The sequence below is a fragment of the Aptenodytes patagonicus genome, chromosome 3 (assembly GCF_965638725.1).
Source record: "Aptenodytes patagonicus chromosome 3, bAptPat1.pri.cur, whole genome shotgun sequence".
Taxonomy (NCBI): Eukaryota; Metazoa; Chordata; class Aves; order Sphenisciformes; family Spheniscidae; genus Aptenodytes; species Aptenodytes patagonicus.
In genome coordinates, this window is record NC_134951.1 from 100495649 (window position 1) to 100515914 (window position 20266).

At 45.6% G+C, this 20266-nt stretch overlaps 1 protein-coding gene across 1 annotated transcript in view; it reads right to left on the reverse strand.

Moving 5' to 3' along the window:
• The window catches only part of RHOQ (ras homolog family member Q), a 26637-nt gene extending 7804 nt beyond the window's left edge, over positions 1-18833 (reverse strand). The window contains exons 1-4 of the mRNA XM_076334409.1: positions 18654-18833; positions 18458-18516; positions 2789-2953; positions 47-142 (exon numbers count right to left, since the gene is read on the reverse strand). Coding sequence (XP_076190524.1) covers positions 47-142; positions 2789-2953; positions 18458-18516; positions 18654-18795 — 462 coding nt within the window. The 5' untranslated portion in view covers positions 18796-18833. The remainder of the gene's footprint in view (positions 1-46; positions 143-2788; positions 2954-18457; positions 18517-18653) is intronic.
• Positions 18834-20266: the final 1433 nt, after the last annotated feature.

Here is a 20266-nt window from a genome sequence, read left to right on the forward strand (position 1 = left end):
TTTTGCTTCTTTGCTACTTGGTTTCATTTAGGAGTATCCAGTTTACCTCTTTCGCTAACTTCTGTCCTTGCTCCACAGATACAGGCTTCTCTTTCATATCATTCAGTCTTGCCAGAGTTTTTGGGTCATCACGAAGATCAATCTAGCAAGAAAGATTGCAGTCATGTTGGAATACTTTTTGTAAACAAAAGTAAGCAGGCTATATGATATCCTCTTTTTAAAGCAGAATTATTTATTTAATGGACTGTTATGTGTATAAAAATGGAGTCATGTGGACTCCATTCAGATCGTGGACGCTTCCTGATCCAAAAGCCCTGGAAATTTAAGCTGTTAACTACTACCTTTAATCCAGAAGGAGCAAAACGTTTATTCTGTAATTCAGCTCTTCAGTTAGATGTGATCATCTCGGAATACCAGAATGTATATCCAGCAGTGGCAGAAAGATTAACCCAAACATAATACCAACATGTGGGTCACTTTGTAATTGAAGCCCAGTCCACTGCCCACAAGAAGCAAGAGGAAATTCACAGAATCATAGAATGGGTTGGGTTGGTAGGGACCTTAAAGATCATCTAGTTCCAATCCCCCTGCCATGGCCAGGGACTCCTTCCACTAGACCAGGTTGCTCAAAGCCCCATCCAACCTGGCCTTGAACACTTCCAGGGATGGTGCATCCACAGCTTCTCTAGGCAACCTGTTCCAGTGCCTCACCACCCTCATAGTGAAGAATTTCTTCCTTAATCTAAATCTACCCTCTTTCAGTTTAAAGCCATCACCCCTTGTCCTATCACTACATGCCCTTGTAAAAAGTCCCTCTACAGCTTTCTTGTAGGCCACCTTCAGGTACTGGAAGGCTGCTATAAGGTCTCGCCGGAGCCTTCTCTTCTCCAGGCTGAACAACCCCAACTCTCTCAGCCTGTCTTCATAGGAGAGGTGTTCCATCCCTCTGATCATCTTTGTGGCCCTCCTCTGGACTCGCTCCAACAGCTCCATGTCCTTTTTATGTTGGGGGCCCCAGAGCTGAACGCAGTACTCCAGGTGGGGTCTCACGAGAGCAGAGTAGAGGGGGAGAATCACCTCCCTTGACCTGCTGGTCACGCTTCTTTTGATGCAGCCCAGGATAGTTGGCTTTCTGGGCTGCAAGCGCGCATTGCCAGGTTGTGTTGAGCTTCTCCTCAACCAATACCCCCAAGTCCTTCTCCTCAGGGCAGCTCTCAATCCATTCTCCGCCCAGCCTGTATTTGTGCTTGGGATTGCCCTGACCCATGTGCAGGACCTTGCACTTGGCCTTGTTGAACCTCATGACATTCGCACGGGCCTACCTCTCAAGCCTGTCAAGGTCCCTCTGGATGGCATCCCTTCCCTCCAGCATGTCGACCACACCACACAGCTTGGTGTCGTTGGCAAACTTGCTGAGGGTGCACTTGATCCCACTGTCCACGTCACTGACAAAGATGTTAAAACAGCGCCGGTCCCAATACCAACCCCTGAGGAACGCCACTCATCACTGGTCTCCACTTGGACATTGAGCCATTAACTGCAACTCTTTGAGTGTGACCATCCAGCCAATTCCTTATCCACCGAGTGGTCCATCCATCGAATCCATGTCTCTCTAATTTAGAGACAAGGATGTCGTGTGGGACAGTGTCACATGCTTTGCACAAGTCCAGGTAGATGATGTCACTTGCTCCTCCCTTATCCACCAATGCTGTAACCCCATCGTAGAAGGCCACCAAATTTGTCAGGCACGATTTGCACTTAGTGAAGCCATGTTGGCTGTCACCAATCGCCTCCTTATTTTCCATGTGCCTTAGCATAGTTTCCAGGAGGATCTGCTCCACGATCTTGCCGGGCACAGCGGTGAGACTGACTGGCCTGTAGTTCCCCAGGTCTTCCTTTTTTCCCTTTTTAAAAATGGGGGTTATGTTTCCCCTTTTCCAGTCAGTGGGAACTTCACTGGACTGCCATGACTTCTCAAATATGATGGATAGTGGCTTAGCAACTTCATCCACCGGTGGGCGGCTCTTCATTCTCCCAGCCCCCGCCTTTGCCTTCTGTGGCTTGGGCGGTGAGGCTCGAGCACTTGCTGGTGAAGACTGAGGCAAAAAAGTCATTGCCGCCTTCTCCATATCCCAGGTAACCAGGTCTCCCATTTCGTTCTGGAGAAGGCCCACATTTTCCCTTGTCTTCCTTCTATCACTGACATACCTATAGAAGCTTTTCTTGTTGCCCTTGATGTCCCTGGCCAGATTTAATTCTCTCAGGGCTTTAGCTTTCCTAACCTGATCCCTGGCTGCTCGGACAATGTCTCTGTATTCCTCCCAGGCTACTTGTCCTTGCTTCCTGTAGGCTTCCTTTTTGTGTTTGAGTTTGTCCAGGAGCTCCTCATTCATCCATGCAGGCCTCCTCCCTGTCTCACTTCTCTCCTTGCTCCTTTGCTTCAGCAAATACTGGATATGACCAATAGTTGTAGACCCAAGTAATTCCAATAACATGGGTATGAACAGACAATTTTATTCCCTAAGTCCCATGACTTCATAGAAAGTCACACGGAGAGATTCAGCCAATCCTCCCACCCTGTTTACAATGCATATATTTTAACAAAACGGAGGTAGCTCATTAGAGAACAACACAGATTTAGGTTTTTCTGCCACTTGTTAGGGTCGTTCCTCCAAAGCCAGAAGGAGGTGCTGCTCGGGTCCTGTCGGGCCTGAACTTCCAGCCCAAAGAAAAGGCACCACACAATGATCTGAATTGTTAAAATAAAGTAGAACAGAACCAGATATACCTGTGTTCCTACTAGTAAAAAGGGAACATTAGGTGCATATTCCTTCAACTCCGGTACCCACTCTTCTTTCACGTTTTGAAATGAAGCAGGGTTTACCACTGAGAAGCAGATAAGGAAGACATCGGTCATAGGATAAGATAAAGGTCTCAGACGATCATAGTCTTCCTGAGAAAGAAAAATTCTGTTATCTGCAATATGAAATTGTTGCTTGTATTTTGTTAATTTTAACAGTTATATTCAGAAACTGTATTCATATTTCAGGAATTTTGTTGAGGCAAACTTTCTGAATGTTTACAACTATTCTATACTATAGGTTAGTTAGTGAGGCTGTTAGAGCAAAATCTGCATATGAGGGTAACTATATGTGAATATAAGTACTTTGAAAAGTGTGTTAATACTGATGGAAACTTACTTCTGTACGAGAATATACAGAAGACTACCCTTTAAAAAGTTTTCACTTAAAGAAAAAAAAAGGCTTATGGTTCAAACGTGCTTGCAAATCAAAGGTTAGCATTTGTTTGACCAAAGAGAAATAAGCAGATGTGACTGCTATAGAGCCATCCACGTTATGCAAAGCTAGGCTAGATTAAGGCTATTTAATGCACTTAAATGTTCTCTTTTGGATCATATGTAGAGGTGATATTTAAGGCCCTCCTTAGAATTTTCTTTCTGTCTCTTAGAAACCTTACTGCCCAGAAACCTACTGCCAGGGCATACAATACCGTGGCAACAGAGGCAGCTAGGAGCATTGTCCCTGTTGTAAAACAGAGTTCTCTCTAGCAAGAGAGAAAGTGGATTTTGCCATATTTTTTAGCTAAGAGCAGGAAGGAACATGCCCCAGCTTCTTTCTGCAAGGCTTCCTTTGGTCTATGGCAGTGAACCAGTGCCTTACCATTCCTACCTTAGGCTTTTTTTTTTTTTTTTTTAAAATAGATAACTAAGACTGAGCCCAGGCATTGCAGAGACAGTGAAGAATGCTGGTATTATGCTTTCTCTTCCACAATAAACACCGGTTTATTATGGCTGCCGCAGCAGCCTCCCTCTTCCCCATGTAAGCTCCCCATCTTAATTAAATCTCACAAATACTGGAACTCTCTGTAGAGACAGAAATGTAATTCAACGCCATGTTTGAAACGAGCCAGAAAATTACATTTTTGTTTCCTTGGCAACAGTCACATTACCAGATTATTAACCTATAGTTGCACCCTCAAAAAAGCCCTTCATTGATTAATTGTTAAGTTTTAACGATAGTGTCACTAGAATTTTAGAAAACGTGAGAACTTCCTCTGAACAGTTTCTGCTAGACCCATCTTTTCATTTGGAAGTCAACAGCTATGGGAAGAGGGCCGTTATCCTCATCATGAAATGGAGAAAAGACAAGCACTGGAGGAGAGTCTGCACTAGCAAGGAGGTGACCATTTGCCAGTACTCTTCAGTGTCTGTTTACACAATATTCTTATTTGTAATCAGTATTCTCATGTGCCGTTTTGATTATAGACTCTACTGCCAGTCTTGTATACTCTACAGTTTTCTCAATAAGCTAAAGCATGCTTAGCTGTAAACATGGGCTCCCAATTTCACCACCACAGTAGCTGACACTACTGTGAAACTACATTTGACAGGCCTTTTTGAAGATCAGCCGTCTCCCTGCTAGTGTCAGGCTCCTATCCTGATTCAAAAGAAAAAACCAGTAACTGTGTCTTTTCCACATCTGTGGACGTTCATCATAGAAAGCAGAAATAACTTTAAGAACATCACAACAGCAACTTGAAACTATTCAACATTCAATTCTTTTTTTGAGCATGTATTTTACGTTTCACTTCTACTACTGAATATAGTTAGATCCCACTCAGGGTTGCCACTCTTTTTTCTGGGGTGGAGTTCAAAATCCTAAAAGAAGCTTCACAACTGCAAACTACACTGGTCCCTGGAGTACAAAAATCTGTATGCAAGAACACACAGGGAGATCCATCAGTTGCTCTCAAATTCAGCTCTACTAAATCATATGTGGGGTATTACTGAATAGGTTTTCTTAAAAAATCTAGTTTAAAGTCGTAATTTGTTCCTACTACCAAAGAGCTGCCTTCATTACACTCAACATTTTCTAAAAATCTCACAGCTGGGTTACAATAACTAGAATACTGTCTGCATTAAATGCTGGAATGGAGAAAACATTTCACTGCAACCAGAAATTGCTGTTAGTCCATTGACCTTAAAATATCTCTTTAGTTAATCCATTTCAAATTACAGATGGACCTTTTATTCATAGCAAATACTAATCATTTTGTGATCTCAAAGCCGGGTTACATTTGCATGGTTTACTTCAAAATGTTCATATTTAGTTTATTTTTTTAAATCCCATTGGATACAAATCCTTGTACATTTAGCCACATCTTGGTACCGCACCTTACTTCCCACGTATTCTTCAGCAGTCATCTGGGAGTGAGCATTGCTACCGCTTTTTAAGGCATGTGCGTTGCGTTGCTCAACTCCTTTCCTGCCCCTGCATCTATTTATATGCCTTTTGATTTATACCCTGTCCCATCTGCGCTGGGCAAGCTGCGGGTCCATCCTATGTAATTAAGAAGTTAAACTGAAGGCAGGTACAGTGTGATTGGATACATCATGTACCACGGCCAAAGATGTACGTGGTTTTCACTACAGTGACTTCACTGCATTTACGCTTACTTAAATTAACAGAGAATTTGGCTATACCCACCAAACTTGAAACGAGTCAGTGCTGTCAGGCTCTCCTTTAAACCTTGTCTGTGCTAAGAAAATTAGGTTCGTATTGATACTAATAACGGCAGGTAATTCTAATAAAGCCTCCCACCATATGATTAGACTGGTCCTGGGTCCTCCTAAGAGAGACCCTGGCTTAAAATGTTACTAGCACCTAGTAGGCCATCTGTGCTTAAAGACTCCTTCTACTCCCCAACAGCCTCTCGGAAATAGCAATCAAACCTGAAAACTTTCTCTGATGTATTGGGCCTTAATAACTGCTGCACTTGGTAGAAGAATCTGAAATACCAAATGAATTTAGACTGAATATTAGAGAAGCCTGGAAAAATCTGATTGCTTCAACTGTAATTTATTTCCTGAATCCAGTGTAAGGGAAATAAATGTGGTTTATTCTAAAATTAAATGCAATGGCAAAATCTAATTACACTAGCCAGTCAACATAAATTCCAATTTGAGTGCATGTACACACCACACGGTACAGCAATTAGACTTCCAATCTAATTGGGGGAGGCACTGCGTGTATATTTAGGCATTAAAAATATTTAAAGAATTTAACTGGAATACTTTAAGAATGTGAATAAGATGGGCAAGAAAGCCACTAAGGACTGAAATATGCAGTACAAGTCTCAAAAACTCCAGGCTATAATAGTGAAATGGCTCATTCTCCAACATACTCTGGACTTTAGAACAAACTTGTTCGCTGTTTGCTGAAGCAGATGAATACAGATAGAAAAACACGTTGAAAATATGAGAGTTGTAATAACTTTAAACAAACTGGACGCACGTATGTTGGCTTAATTAACGTTATATGGAGCTGTGATCCCTATAAAAGATACAACATTGCAGCAGGACCACCCATCATTTACCTAGTATCTCTGTGGTAACCCACGACAGCTGCCAATACAGAACAGACATGGGAAAGGAGATGAGATGGAGGAACTAATGACTTGACTTGGCTTGTCAACGACAAACTGGGAAGGACTGTTTGGATGTTTTGTTTTGTTTTGTTTTGTTTTTAAGAGGGGAGAATGGAAATTCATACTTCTAAATTTTCATTTCGCCCTAGTTTCAATATTCTGCAGGTTAAGTCTAGCATTGCCTGTATCTTAGCTCCTTAAAATCTCTCCTTTAGGTCTCTTTTTCCATGCTACAGTACCTAATAATCTGCCTCTCTGAGATTTTCTGCTGCCTTGTACTTGAATACTGAGTCACTGATTTTCACTGTATTTTGGATGCTCAGGTGGATTTGTTTTAACACGTCCAAAATTCGGCTATTTTTTTTCCTGACATTTACCTGCTCAAAAACAGAGGTCTTGAGGAACTTTTTGTATGCAGACTGAAGAATGATATTGCAATTCTGCAGCATTATATTCTTCTTCATTTCAAGGGTTTGCTCATACTAAAAGCAGAATGCAGTGCCGTATTTCAAGTTGTACAATTGATTTTGAATTAATACTTTTTCCCAATTCCATGGATATCAGCTGAGAGACATAGTTAAAAACACACAAACTGTATCCCTAACTCTGCCACTGACACAATATGTAGCTCTGAGCAAATTATTATCCTCTCTCTACTCACATCTTCCCATCCGTAGGGGTTTGCTAGCTTAATAATGCATTAGTCTTTGCAAAGCACTCCAAAAGCCTTTGATGTACATAGCTTATGTGCAGTGGGATATTTTAAAAAAAATAAACTAAGACAAAGTGAAGTCTAATAATTTCTGGACAACCTTCTTGACCCACAAAAAGCATTATTTCCTTGTATTTGTTAGAAAACTGAAGTAAGAGGTGCAGGCATACTGAGATCCCATAGTATAGAGCCCCTGTAGCTCCCCTGTTTTATCACACTCCTCCCTGCCCAAGTTGAAGTGATGGGGACAGAGGTCCTTACCCCTCTCTCAGTAACGTGAGACCACAGGCCTCTTTCTCCTCTGGAATGGTATTAGGGTCTCTCTGTCCAATTTGGAGAGATGAAAGGCAATTAGAGGAGTCGCCTATACAGTCAATACCTTCCCACACCTTGACCAAGACCTTTGGGGGAATTCATACCTCTCAGATCTGCTGTTACAGGTAGCAAAGAAGATGTTAACCTAGATCTGTTTGTTTGATTTTTTTTCCTTGCAGATATGAGGGCTAGTGTCTTTAAGGAAATAGGAGAAACCAAATTCTGGTATGTCATTAACATTGTGGCAGGGGCCCTCAGCAAGGTGTGTCACGCTTATGTTTTAATCCAGGCCCGGTGTTTTAGAGTCTGATGGAACCAAAGAGTTAATGATTTTATGTGTTTTGCAGCTTAGGAACGAAATTTTAACAATCCATCTCCAGTTATATCATACTGACATACTCTTATAAACAAAAGGAAAAGCCCATTTCTTTCCTATTCTGAGAAGGCATAAAGTGGATGGGAGGGAACAAAATAAAGCTTGCACCACTGGAAGAAAAACTGGAGCTCAACAACTCTAGGTTTGTGATCTCTGTGTTAGCAACCATCTGTTGCTTTCACAGCTTACAACAACAATTGTAAGAGGAGGTTCTCACTCCCAACCATCTGTTTTTAGAGGGGAAGCCAAAAATAGACATCAGGCAGAGTTGCTAGAGGAATCCAACCTTCATGCAGTGAAGGGTAATCACTACTGCTGCTCAGAGGGTCTCAGTGAGGCACACATATGTAACTAGCTGGTTTCTGCGCTGCAAAATCCCAGCTAGAAGTCAAGTTTTAACCCATTTCATAGTAGGGCTTGGTAACAACAGTCAAAAGTCCTCTCTCAATATGAATTGCCATGCTTTAATTTTTGAAGTGCATTTCAAAGCTGTCCTTCAAGACTGCATTTTTCCCCTGAAAATAAATTCCCGTTTCAGAAGGCCCCCTGTAATATTTCGGAAAACATAACAAGCAAACCATAATGACCGTTGCATCTAACGTGCCCCAGGGACTCAGTGACAGCTCATAGTTACCCCAGTGGACACATCCTGCCGTCTCCCCCAGATTATTTGGAATTAAAGGCTGATCTGCAGCTTTGCCATAAACACCAGGCAAAGCCTCCGAGAGCAACTGCCTACTCCAGCAGCGCACCAGGAAACAGACTTCACCCCGCTGAATCACCCTGTGGTTTCTGATTCTACGAGATGCTTGGGTGGGGGAAGAGAGAGAGGGAAGCGGTCTGTACTGCCCCATGCCAGCACAAATTGCTTCCCTGGCTAAAAAAACTCTCCGGATTTTTTCAGTCTGGGCTGTATAACGCTGTAACCCTTCGCAAGGAAGGAGGGTGGAGCGTCCCCAGGATGCTGGCTTCCTGGCACTGCCACTCACAAGGCACCACTAATGGAGGACCACTTGGCAAGCTGCAATTTGGACTGACACAGCATTGCCATAAAACATCTGCTTTTCCAGTTCTGCAACCCAAGCCCTGTTACGCCGATCGCTAGGTTTGATTTTTCAGTCGCCTACATGTGTAGCCCCTAGCTTCTGAACACACAAAACAAGATGTGGTGATTATTCCCTGGCTGCAGGGGAAACATGCACTACAGACCCTCTGTCTCTTCACAGGCTTCTGGGGATAGAGCTTGCATTGCTAAAGAGAGCAGAATTGTCCTGTTTGTTGTGGCTTCTTTGCACAGGTTTCCTAGGGAGTGCAAAAGGCTGACGATTTGGGCCCAGCATCTATTTTTGATTTATAGAAAAGGCTGCAAGAAGGCAGGTAAGTGCTCTTCCATTGTATTCTAAAAATGAAGTAAGCTGATCTAAATCCATCTCTAAATTCCTGTGAAGAGGACTGTTCAAAGGAGGTATGAATTATACATTGACAAAGCCCAGGGTTTGTGAATTACAATTTTTTTTTTTTTTTTTTGATAAAACTTTCCTTCTGGCATATTTGAGGACTGTGTAGCTGCTTACATGTCTAAAAAGCTTTTCTGTATATAGAGAAATAACTAGCTGGAAGATGGAGCCTAGTTAAGATGGATTTTAGAGCATTAGAGACAAGAAGGACAGAGTATTCCTTTAAATATACACAAAATTGCCTTTAAGTGATCAGAATTGATCCCAGTCTTAATGTGGGATTAAATACTGCCCAAATCCTACATCTTGCCATGTGGTGACGCTGAACTATTTTCCCAGACAGTCTCAACAGAATACTCCCTCTCTCCTCTCCATCACCACAGGAACTTCAACTTGCTGGCTTCTCTGTGGTTTTCTAAAAGTCGAAGTCCCTGAATTTTCTCTATAAGACTTATTATTTTAGCGTCTGTAACAACAGAACATGGATTCAACTGACTGCAAGCAGTATCGGCAAGCACAGTTTCACTTAAACACCTTATACCAGTTGATAATCCACTATGGAGCTCCTGAGAAGTGGCAGAGTAACTGCCATGGACAAGCCCTTTCACTCCTTACCCATGAGATATCACAAGGCTGCGGCGCGTTCCTGCGCCGGTTCCTCTCCCACCATCAGTGACCTTATGAACAGCACTCTTCCCACACAGGATTTTCACTTTCTCCAGGAAAGGAATTCACCCCAGTTTTGGTGACTGCAGCCATGAACAACTGGGATTTTCCATTCTTTCAGATACGGGCAATCAAAGGAAAAAAACAAAATTCACCCTGGCACAGGGGATCTGGTCGGATCCTCTGCAGAACCTGCTCTTTGGAAAGATGGGTTCTTTCACTTTATTTTTACAGAAGAATGTGACTATCAATAAATCTGTTCTCACAAGGAAAACAGACTATGGAATAGAGCTATTTTTTTTTTATATATATATATATTAAAAAAATATAGCTATCCATATCATATCAGACATGTCTTTTCATTTACTAACTATATAAATCCTGTCCAGACAAGACAGACTGATCAGTTAGGTGTCCCATTCCCTTTCACTTTTTACAAATAAACCCCAAAAGCACGTTCTTCAGTCCAGTGTTGAGCAACAGCTTTGTAAGATAGAAGACTAAGCCTTCACACTGACTCCTCAAGATTAATTCCCACCACGCAACTTCTCAGAAGACGAAGTGCCAGAGTACCGGTGCCATCATGTGCACATTGAATAAACACATCACGGTGAAAGAGTTACTGGAATTAAAGGAGTTCCTAAGAGTCTTCTGCACCTCGTTTTATGTCAAGTCCCGATTTGTCCGGGCTAACAGCTTCCATTGAAGAACGTGGTAAAACACTCAACGATTTCACCGCAGCAGATGTTAAGGCAGTTGAAAAACTGCCTACGGTTTTTCTTTCTGAAGTGAGGAATATGTAAGCCATCTCACTGCCCGTGGCTGGGTATCTGTTGGTTGTAACTAAAGATGCAGCCCAGATCACACCTGGCATCCACCCCTTATTGACTCCGCCACTGCATCCCAACTGGAAATCAGACCAACAAGGAATTAGCATTAAGTCCCACAAATGATCTTTTAGCATTCACGGCTACATCTAATTTAGAGCGCAAGCTGCCTGAGGCACTTTCAGTCTGTGTTGTATTCATCTGAAGCAATGAGCTCACCTAGGATGCTGATAGATGTTCCTTTGCTCTGGAGAATAATGCTGCCACCTGCATTTTTATACACACACCAGCAAGTGCCAGCCATCGCAAAGAATTATTGCACACGTGCCACAACATGGATGCAGCACAGAGCACGATTAAAACAGACTAAGTACAGTAGCTGCTTAACACGTCAAATGACACAACCTCCTCAGAACTGCTGAAAGCGTCATGTAGCGTTCAGACACATTTTTCTTAATACAAATCATCCAGTCACCAGTCCAAACCAGTAGACTGCTTATAAAACCACAGAACAAAAAAAGATACAATTCCCCTTCTCTCTGCCCTCGTTTTGCATTTTTTCTAATTAGAGGAGGGGCAGTTTTGTTAGAAATGTAACTGCTAATTTGGAGGTTTAAAAAAAGTCCTGAAGCTCTGTCCCAAAGCATCCATTTTAGTAAAGCTGGTTTTTATAATTCCCAATAAAACTGCAGGATTTGGAATCAGTGTGCTTTATATTATTTCTTAAAGCCCAGGTTCCTGGAGTCTCATGATCACACAAAGAAAAATCAGATCCTCTTCACCTTTAAATGGAAGATAAATTTCTAGTCCCCCACAGATACAGAGAAAACTCCAATACGTGAAGCCCAAAGGCTTAAAGAAAACCCACATCCAGCAAAGGGCAAAAGAAAAAGTCTCAAACCATTTTGATTCCCTAGGTTTTTTAGGTAGTGGTGTCCGTGGATAGGAATAGCTGACTCATCATTTTGAATGCCTGGGACTGACAAAACCTCAGTATTGCTGCAGTAAGTTTTACGTCCACTTTGTCCATGTGTTCTCAATAAAGGAACTGGAACAAAGCTTACTGAAATCAGCAGTAGGGTGCCTGCTAACACAGAGCTTTGGATCAGACCCTAACACACATTGTAAGTCCTTTTGCATTGTAGGTCTGCGCTACAGAGGCAGTACTCTAGTCTAAATTGTATTTAGTTTGTTTTAAGATGTAGTTTGGAGGATGAATCAGAAGTTAGGCTATAAATGAAAAATAGTGCATTTTTTATACTCTTCATATTTAACCAAAATATAAAGAGCTCTTTGCAAAGGCAACAGATTTCAATCAAGAAGTCTGACTATGGACCTGCCGAAAATTTCCCGGGTCTCCTATGTTCTCTATCAGAAAAACTGCCAGCTCATGCCTCCTTACCCAGTTGTCCCATTCCCTCACTCTTGCCTCCCGCTGTACAGCTGTAGAGTATATGATACTCAAATTGAGTGCAGGTGCACACCCCATCTTAAAATGAAGTCAGGAAGTAGGAGGATCTGCAATAACATTGTGCTGGAAGAGCAATAATTATTGCTTGTATTCAGTGTTGCCTTTTTAGCTGGTAATGTTTGGATAGCATTGAAAGATGTCACTGTACCTCGAAGAAATTGTAAACGAGTAAAATTCAGAGAGAACTCTGTCAGAAACTACAGGATATCTACTGACTCTTAACCCAGGAAAAAGGGATTTTTACTTGACCACATAATCAATGTTTAGCAGGAGTCTCTCTAGATCAGTAATCTTCATAAAAATGTGCTTTTAACATATCAAAAATTGAAGTTTCTGAGAACCTCTCAAACTTGGTTTGCTTTGGGTTCTTTACTTTGGTCTGCCATTAACTTACTGTTAATTTGGCAAAGACATTCTGGATCTACATTTTCAAGCACATCCCTTACATTTGATTTTAACATAACTCAGTGCCGCTATTCAGAAGTGCCGTGGGGCTTTTGACACTCTGAAAATGAAACGTAACTGTCTTGAGTTTCCAACACATATTTAGTAGATGCTTTTTGGGAACTCAGAGCAGCATCTCCCATCCTGAGACTCCCCATCTGGCGATAACAGTTCTTACCTACCTTTCTAGGAAAGCTACGACGCTTTCAAAGTGTGAGTCACAGCTCACAATGAAGCATTTGAATGTAAGCTTTGCGCTGGGATTATTGTTGTTGGAAGGCCATTTTTAAAAGCGAATCCGAGGGTACGAGTCCCCTTCCTTTTAAAGGGAAAGCCTGTCTTTGCTTAAACACTTGTCTAGAGAACTCTCGACATAAAGATTGTAAGCTCAGGCACTTCACCTCCTTCTTTTGTGTTGAAAAACTTAGATTTCAAAGGGAGAATCTAGGCATGTTTTTATTTTATCTGCGTACATCCAGTTGTTGCTGCAGAGCCGTTAAATCTACGTGGCTGGCAACATCCTGAAGCACGGAGCCGCTTCAGCGGAGGCCGAGCTATTCATAGGCCAGCGCGCCGGCCGGGAGTGAGCTCATGAGCTCACGGCTTCCCAGCGCCAGCTGCCAGCTCGGCTGGGACAACGTAAAGGGAGCGAGGGAAAATGCATGTGGGAGGAGGGAGGCGCGGGGGGGGGGGCAGAAACGGGACAGGTTGTTAATTGCTAACATTTCATTTCCAGATCTGCCAAAATCACATTATAGGTTTCGGTGTTTACAACTCTACAGTAAAGGGCGGCAGGCTTTGCGTTGTGTGAGACCGTGCTTGCATGTTCCAGGCTTGCATTTGGCGCTACGGCTGCGTGGTAGGTGCAGCTCGGAAGGAGTAATGTGGTCTGAGGAGGGACATTTCTATTTCACAACGGACCAGCCAAAATGATCTGCCTCTCCTTTCAGTAGGATACTGAAGTGGTACCTGCTAGACCAGGGCTACCTACCAAAGCCGAGACAAACAGCCAGCAAGGAGTACAAAGATTACTGCTATTTCTTGTTTTATTTATAGCAACCACTGCAAGTTTGATGACCATGCATTTTAATAGCCACACCTCCACCCCTCCCTTTCCCACAGGCACATTCACAGTTATAACCATTTGTTTTTACACCTGGCCTTAACGCAGGCACTGATGTTGGTAATATTTGAGTTAGCTTTACGCACTTCAGCAGCCCGACCAACTTTAATATAAAATTGCTTTTAACACCAGGCCTCCGTTACAACCACAAAATCAGTGTATCTGAATTAAAATGGCTGCGGCTGCAACCAGAGTAGCCATCGGTATCTGAGCTGAGAGGAACCAAGAAGTGGCTTGTTCTGCTCTTGTGCTCAGCACGTTTTGTGGCTACTGTTTTGGTGACAGTTGAGAAGGCACCAAGAGCTTTATTGTATCAGACCTACAGCTTGTCCCACACATATTAGGGCCTTTAAGGCAGAGAAATAAAACTGGAAAGCCAAGGAACACAGTTTACCTCAGCTTTGTCCAACCAGGCCACACTAGTATCACAACAGTAAGTGATGCTGAGGGATATAAATGTTATCACTAGGCACTGCACCATAGAAAGATTCACTCTGCTCCTTCTGTACCCTGCTCTGCACTGCCCAGATGCTGGACCCGCACCAGCCAGCCACGCGATGCCTCAGCATCTCTCTTCCCGGGGCAGCAGGAGCAGCGCAGGCTCTGCTCCTGCATCCCCCCCATCCTCCCTCCAGGTCCTGACAGTCCTTCACAGCAGAGACACAGGAGCAGAGCAAGGCTTCCACCTGCATGGGGTCAGCACACACTGAAGGAAAGGGACACCAGGAATGAAAACCCCACAGCAAAAGGGACTGAGAGGAGGATGGACTCCGACTGCCATTTTAAGCAGCAGCCTTCAATACGGAGCGAAATCCCCAAGAGGTAACTCCTGTGTGTCCTCCCACTTATCCCGATCATTTGGGACGTGGCAAGGGCACACGCAGCACACCCCTTCATTAGTGCTTACAGACATTTCTCCAAAAGTTTTAATATGATGAGAGCTGGCGGTATTATTTTTGGTATTATGAAAGATCAAAATGATAATCGCTTGTCACTGGTTCAAAAGCACTCCAACACGGTGAAGTTAACAGACCCCTGATGAAGCTACGGTTCTCTTCCCAGGCTGATTTTGCCACGTACCCCTGCTTAATGAAGAGCAGTACTGACATGCAGTTAGTCTCCCTGAGCAAGAGAGGCTACTGCAAAGCCAAAGGCATCCAAGCATCAGTATTACAAGCACGTCACGTTTAAACTTCAGTGCATTGATGCTCTCAGATCCAAGCGATGTAGGTAGGTTCCACAGTTCTCATCTTCCTGGGGAAACCAGGACCCACTCCAAGCCCACCCAGTCTCAGCACATGGCTATGTGGAGCAGCAAGGCTAAAGGGAGCTGCTGGCTCCACCTCTGGGAGGAATTGCTGGAGGAATGTCCTCTCGGACACCACCGGCACCAAATTCCCACCCGCCTCCCTGGCATGAGAGCCTGCCTCCACAGCTGCAAACCCAAACGGGCTCCGAGAGCCTCCACTGCCCAGCAGCTGTACTGGCTATTTTCTGCAGAACCAGGGCCTCAGTATTTTCAGCCAGAGAAAAGCCTGCCTGAACTCACACACACCCAAAGGGGAGAAGGTCTGCCTGCGTATAAACTGAAGTTTGTGAACCGCTAGTGGCATTTTTCCCTGCTATATATAACCTGGAAAAAAATGGGATTTTAATAGATTTATTTTCAACCTACTTTAAACTCGCAGAGATGTGAGGCATTATGTCACTGGTATAGTTACTACACGTGATCCTGTGTGGTTGTGAAGAAGCAAGCTAGAAATGAGTACTGGATGCCATGAACTCAAAAGCTTGCAATTCCTCTGCCGAAGAGCAGTCTGTCACAAGTTGCTAAATACATAACCACGCAAGTTAAAGAGACCCACAGGCTGGTAAGTCAGTATTTCAGGGCAATAAGCCTGCTTTATACCAGCTAGAAATCTTCAATCCTTGCTCTGCTATGGGCTTCCTGCATGGATTTGGAGTAGGTCACTGTCTGAACCTCCATTTAACCCCTCACTCCTCTTCCTCCCGAAATGAGATCTGTAGATTGTACCTATGTACTCTGTCCAGAGCTGGGAGTATAAACACGCTGAAGATTGTGAACTGCTTAGATACCACAGTGATCACGCACTGCGAAGTTTTGATAAAATGATACTATCAGGCCAATATTTTACAGTAAAACTATTTTGGGGTGACAGAATTAGAAATAAAAGCATTGATGTATGCCGGCACAGAAATCCCAACTTTGAGCAACAAAGAATCCGAGCCGTACAGAAGTCTGTGCAAGCAGCAGGCATGTACCAGATGCAGCACACTGTTTCCTCAACACGGAGAAGACACCATCAACTCATTTCTTTTCTGCTCTTTACTATATATATTTAAGCTTTAAAGTAAGCTTTCTGTTATCGCATAGCTCTGGGAAGACAGGTTTGTCAGCATGCTCTCTGATGAAGCAGCTAAAAGAAAAATTGCTGGACCGGCATCTTCACACAGACTCCCCTCCTTAGTTATGCTGGATGTTGGGTTGGGGGTCCCGTGGCCAGCCCCAGATGTCCACCAGTTCCCCAAACATGCTGAAGTGGGATGGGGATAATGGTAAAGATTTTATTACCACTGCAGGTCTGACTAAAAGGGGAGTTTTGCCAAGACCAGATATATTTGTAAAGGTAGCCTCATTAAAACACGCTACGTGAACTGAGGCTCCTCTGAATCAGGCCAGCAAGATCTGGTCCTGGGTACATCAGAAACTGCTCTGTAATTCAAACTTAAGATTTCAGCTTCTCAGAATTTGGAAAAAAAAAAGCTAACCTCAGCTTTTTACACGTCTGGATATACAATTTCACACTGAAAAGTTTTTCTTAGTATAACAAGAATACCTCCGCTTGCTGTTTGCTCCAAACTGGCCAGTTTACCCTACTAGCTTTTGAGGAGGCCAAAGGTCACTTGGTTTTGTACTCGGCACATGCAGGCAGAGTGGGATACCACAAAACCACCTTAGTTAAGGTTACACAGAGCTAACAACACACGCTCCCATTAACAGCAACAAGCCAGCGCAAGCAGTTTGAGACGGCATCCACAAATAAGCTATGCATATGTACAGTAGTGCTAGGGTCGCTTTCACATTTTCCAATGCTCATTATAAAAAAAGAGAAGAACAGTTGCATATTAACCAAATGCTTTATTTGCCTGAGCACTAGATCCTCATTTTGTAACCTACTTAAGCAGTATTTCACAAGCTGTGTTTTGAACCAATTACTACTGAAAAACAGGACTATGACAGTAGTAAGAAATGCACTCAGTTGGCATAAATTTGACTAGTTTGTGTTTACGTCAGTGAGATGACAATCATGAAGTCAGTCTTTTTGGGAAGAGTCTCACCCTTCAGGTATCAGCTTTCTGGAAATGGGGCTGTTTCCTATAGTTCTCATGGAATTAATTTTACTACTGATTTCAGGCCTAACAAAGATATAAAAGACCGACTAAATGCTGCTTAGGCAGCAGTTGTTCAATTAAGTACAGGAATAACATGGTTAAAAAATATGGCTTCAGTCTATGCCAGTCCAGTGAGATTATCTTACTAGTTGCTCTTTACAAGAAGGAAGCATGTCTGAGGTCATGTGAGACCAAAACACATGCTCACACTGCAAGAAGTTGTTTTAATATAAGGAATACACAAGTTTAAAAAAACCCATGCAGCGTTTCCGTATATGCTCCGCACCTCCTTGGGAGACGCCTGCACCCCCCCGGGGGACAGGCCCTTCACAAACTGTTTTGTTTCCGATAAGGCGCCTCCAGAGAGCTGGGGGTACTTTAACCCAGGAGACCGTGCTCGGCCCGTGGCTGGTGCCGTGCGAGTTAAGCTGACCAAGAAGTGACTTCAACAACGGAGCCCTTAAGTAGCCGCTACACCAGGGACCCCTCCAAACATCAAGCATTTTATCCATCATTAAAGTTACTTAAGATAGATGCCGACATAGCATCTTTCACAACAGGCTGTACTAATCTTAACCAAATGAATCACTTGAATTGTCTGGGATAGCAGAAGAAACCCAGGCTACCTGAAAGGCAGTGGCTGAGAATCACATGTTATTATTTTCCACCTTTAAGCTGAACAGCTCTTTTTGGCTATTTGTAAAGCGTAAACAAGGCAAGCTGCGGCAGCCTGGGTCTCTCTCCGACCTGACGCGTTTGAGGCAGCAAGTTCCCCCCCGTGCTAAACGAGGCACATTTCCCCCACCTGAAGGCCAGCGGGAGGCTCGGCGCGCCGGGGGGGTTGAGCCGGGGCGATGCCCGGCCCGGAGCGCTGCAAGCGCTGGCACAGCCTGGGCCGGGCATCGCCGCCTCCCTCAGCGCCGGGCGATGCCGCGGCGCCCCGGCCGCAGCTCCCCCGGAGCCGGCCACGCACCGCTAAAAATAAAGCCCGTCTCCGCCCGCCCGCCCTCGGGAATAAGGGTCGGATCGATGGTTTTCTTTTAAAACCGGTTTTTACCAATCGTGTCGTGTGTGTCGTCCCCCCCCCTCCGCGCCAACCCGCCTCTGAATCACCCAGCCCGGACCGCAGCCCTGCAAATAACTTCATCGCCGGGAGCGCCCCGGGGCCGGGGTCGGGGGGGCCGCGGGCAGCGCTCGGCACTCACCTGGCCGGCGGTGTCGTACAGCCCCAGCAGGTACTGCTTGCCCCCGACGGTAACGCTGACTGCGAGGGGGGAGAAACACAGCGGGTGAAGGGGGGCACACCCCGGCCGAACCGCCCCCCCCCCGCCCCCCGGCAGGGTAAGGCCGGGGAGGGAGGGGGGCTGTCGCCGCCGGCGGCCGGGCCCCCCGCCCGCTCACCTGCGTAGTGGTCGAAGACGGTGGGCACGTACTCCTCGGGGAAGGCGTCGTTGGCGTAGCTCATCAGCAGGCACGTCTTGCCCACGGCGCCGTCCCCCACCACCACGCACTTCAGCATGACCGCCGCGCTGCCATGGGCCATGGCCGGAGCCCGCCCTCATGGCCCCGCGGGCGCGCCCCGCCGCGCCGGGCCCCCCGGCATCGCCGCCGCCGCCGCCGCCGCTCAGCGGGCGCCCCCGCCGGCCCCCGCCGGGCGCGGCCCCCCCGCCATCCGCCGCCGCGCTGGGCCCGGCGGGAGCCGCCTTCCCCCGGCCGCGGCCGCGCCGCGCAGGGGAAGCGCCCGCCGCCGCCCGCCCGGGCGCGGGGCCGGGCGGAGGCGGGGAGCGGCCCCCCGCGGGGCGGGGAGGGGCGCCCCACGCGTGGGCTGGCGGCGGGGCGAGGCGGCCGGGTGGCCGCCGGGGCCGCAGGGCTTGAGCCGGCGTGCGTGGCGGCTGCTCGCCCCGGCCCCGCTGCCCGCACACGCATGCACAGCAACACCCAGCTCTTCCCGGGGCGCGGGCACGCTCCGCAAGTTACTTGGGCGCTGCGGGCAGCTCCTGCCCCGCGAAAGCCCCGGGGGCTCCTTAATTCTCCTGTGCTGAGCCCCCGGCCCCCCTCCCGCCCCCCCCCCCCGCCATCGCCCTGTACGTACAAAGGAAACTTCAGTGGCATCGTCTGGCGTTAGCCCGTAACTGAGTCGGTAAGTATGAAAATAGTCAACGGGACGAGAAAGGATCTTTTTCTGCACTGAGTTTATTGTCTTTGGGTCTGAAATTCGGGAGTGTGTGCGTATTTAAGAACATTAACCTGAGTGGCTTAAACAGTCTTGAGTACCCATTTGAAAGGTTGAAGGGCCAGAGGGCAAGGGCTAAAGATACTGCATGAAAAATGAGTGGAATTGTGCTCCCACTCATGTCAACGGCAAAAATCCCACCATTCGGCGGCACTAGGTTTTCACCCTAGCAAGCTGTTTCCAACTTCACATTTTTAAATGGTGTGAAATACACTTACAAGTCAGACAGAAACCAATTGCCTTTTCTAGCCTGTATTTTTCTGCAGATTTATGCTATAAGCCCTATCCCATTACGACAAAAGACGGCACACAACAGCGCAAACCACGAGGAGACCTCTGTGTCGTATGGTTTGTGTTTCTATTTGATCTGACATGCTTGAGGGAGAAAATAAATGCAAATCCTTCGTTACACAAAGCTTATCTGAATATTCAATAAAACATGCTTTCAAATCAGGAAAAAATAGAGAAGTTATTACTTTGCAAGTTTTTCAGCTTAGTCAATCAAACGTTCATGCCTTCAGACCACGGAGGGGGAAAGCAGGACATCCAAGACTGCTCTGCTGCAATCTCCTCCTGATTCATCCAGAGAGCGTCAACCCAAACCCGCGAGCAGACAGAGGCTGCCCCAGTGTTACGCCAGGAGGTATTTCCTCAGCCCTTTGGAAAATGCCAGCTATAAAAGAAAGCCGGATTAACCGAGAAGTCAGCTGGCAGCCAGCGCAGGGCTCAGCACACAGGTCTCCCAGAGAGCAACTTTGCCTAACGAGCAGATACCTCCCGC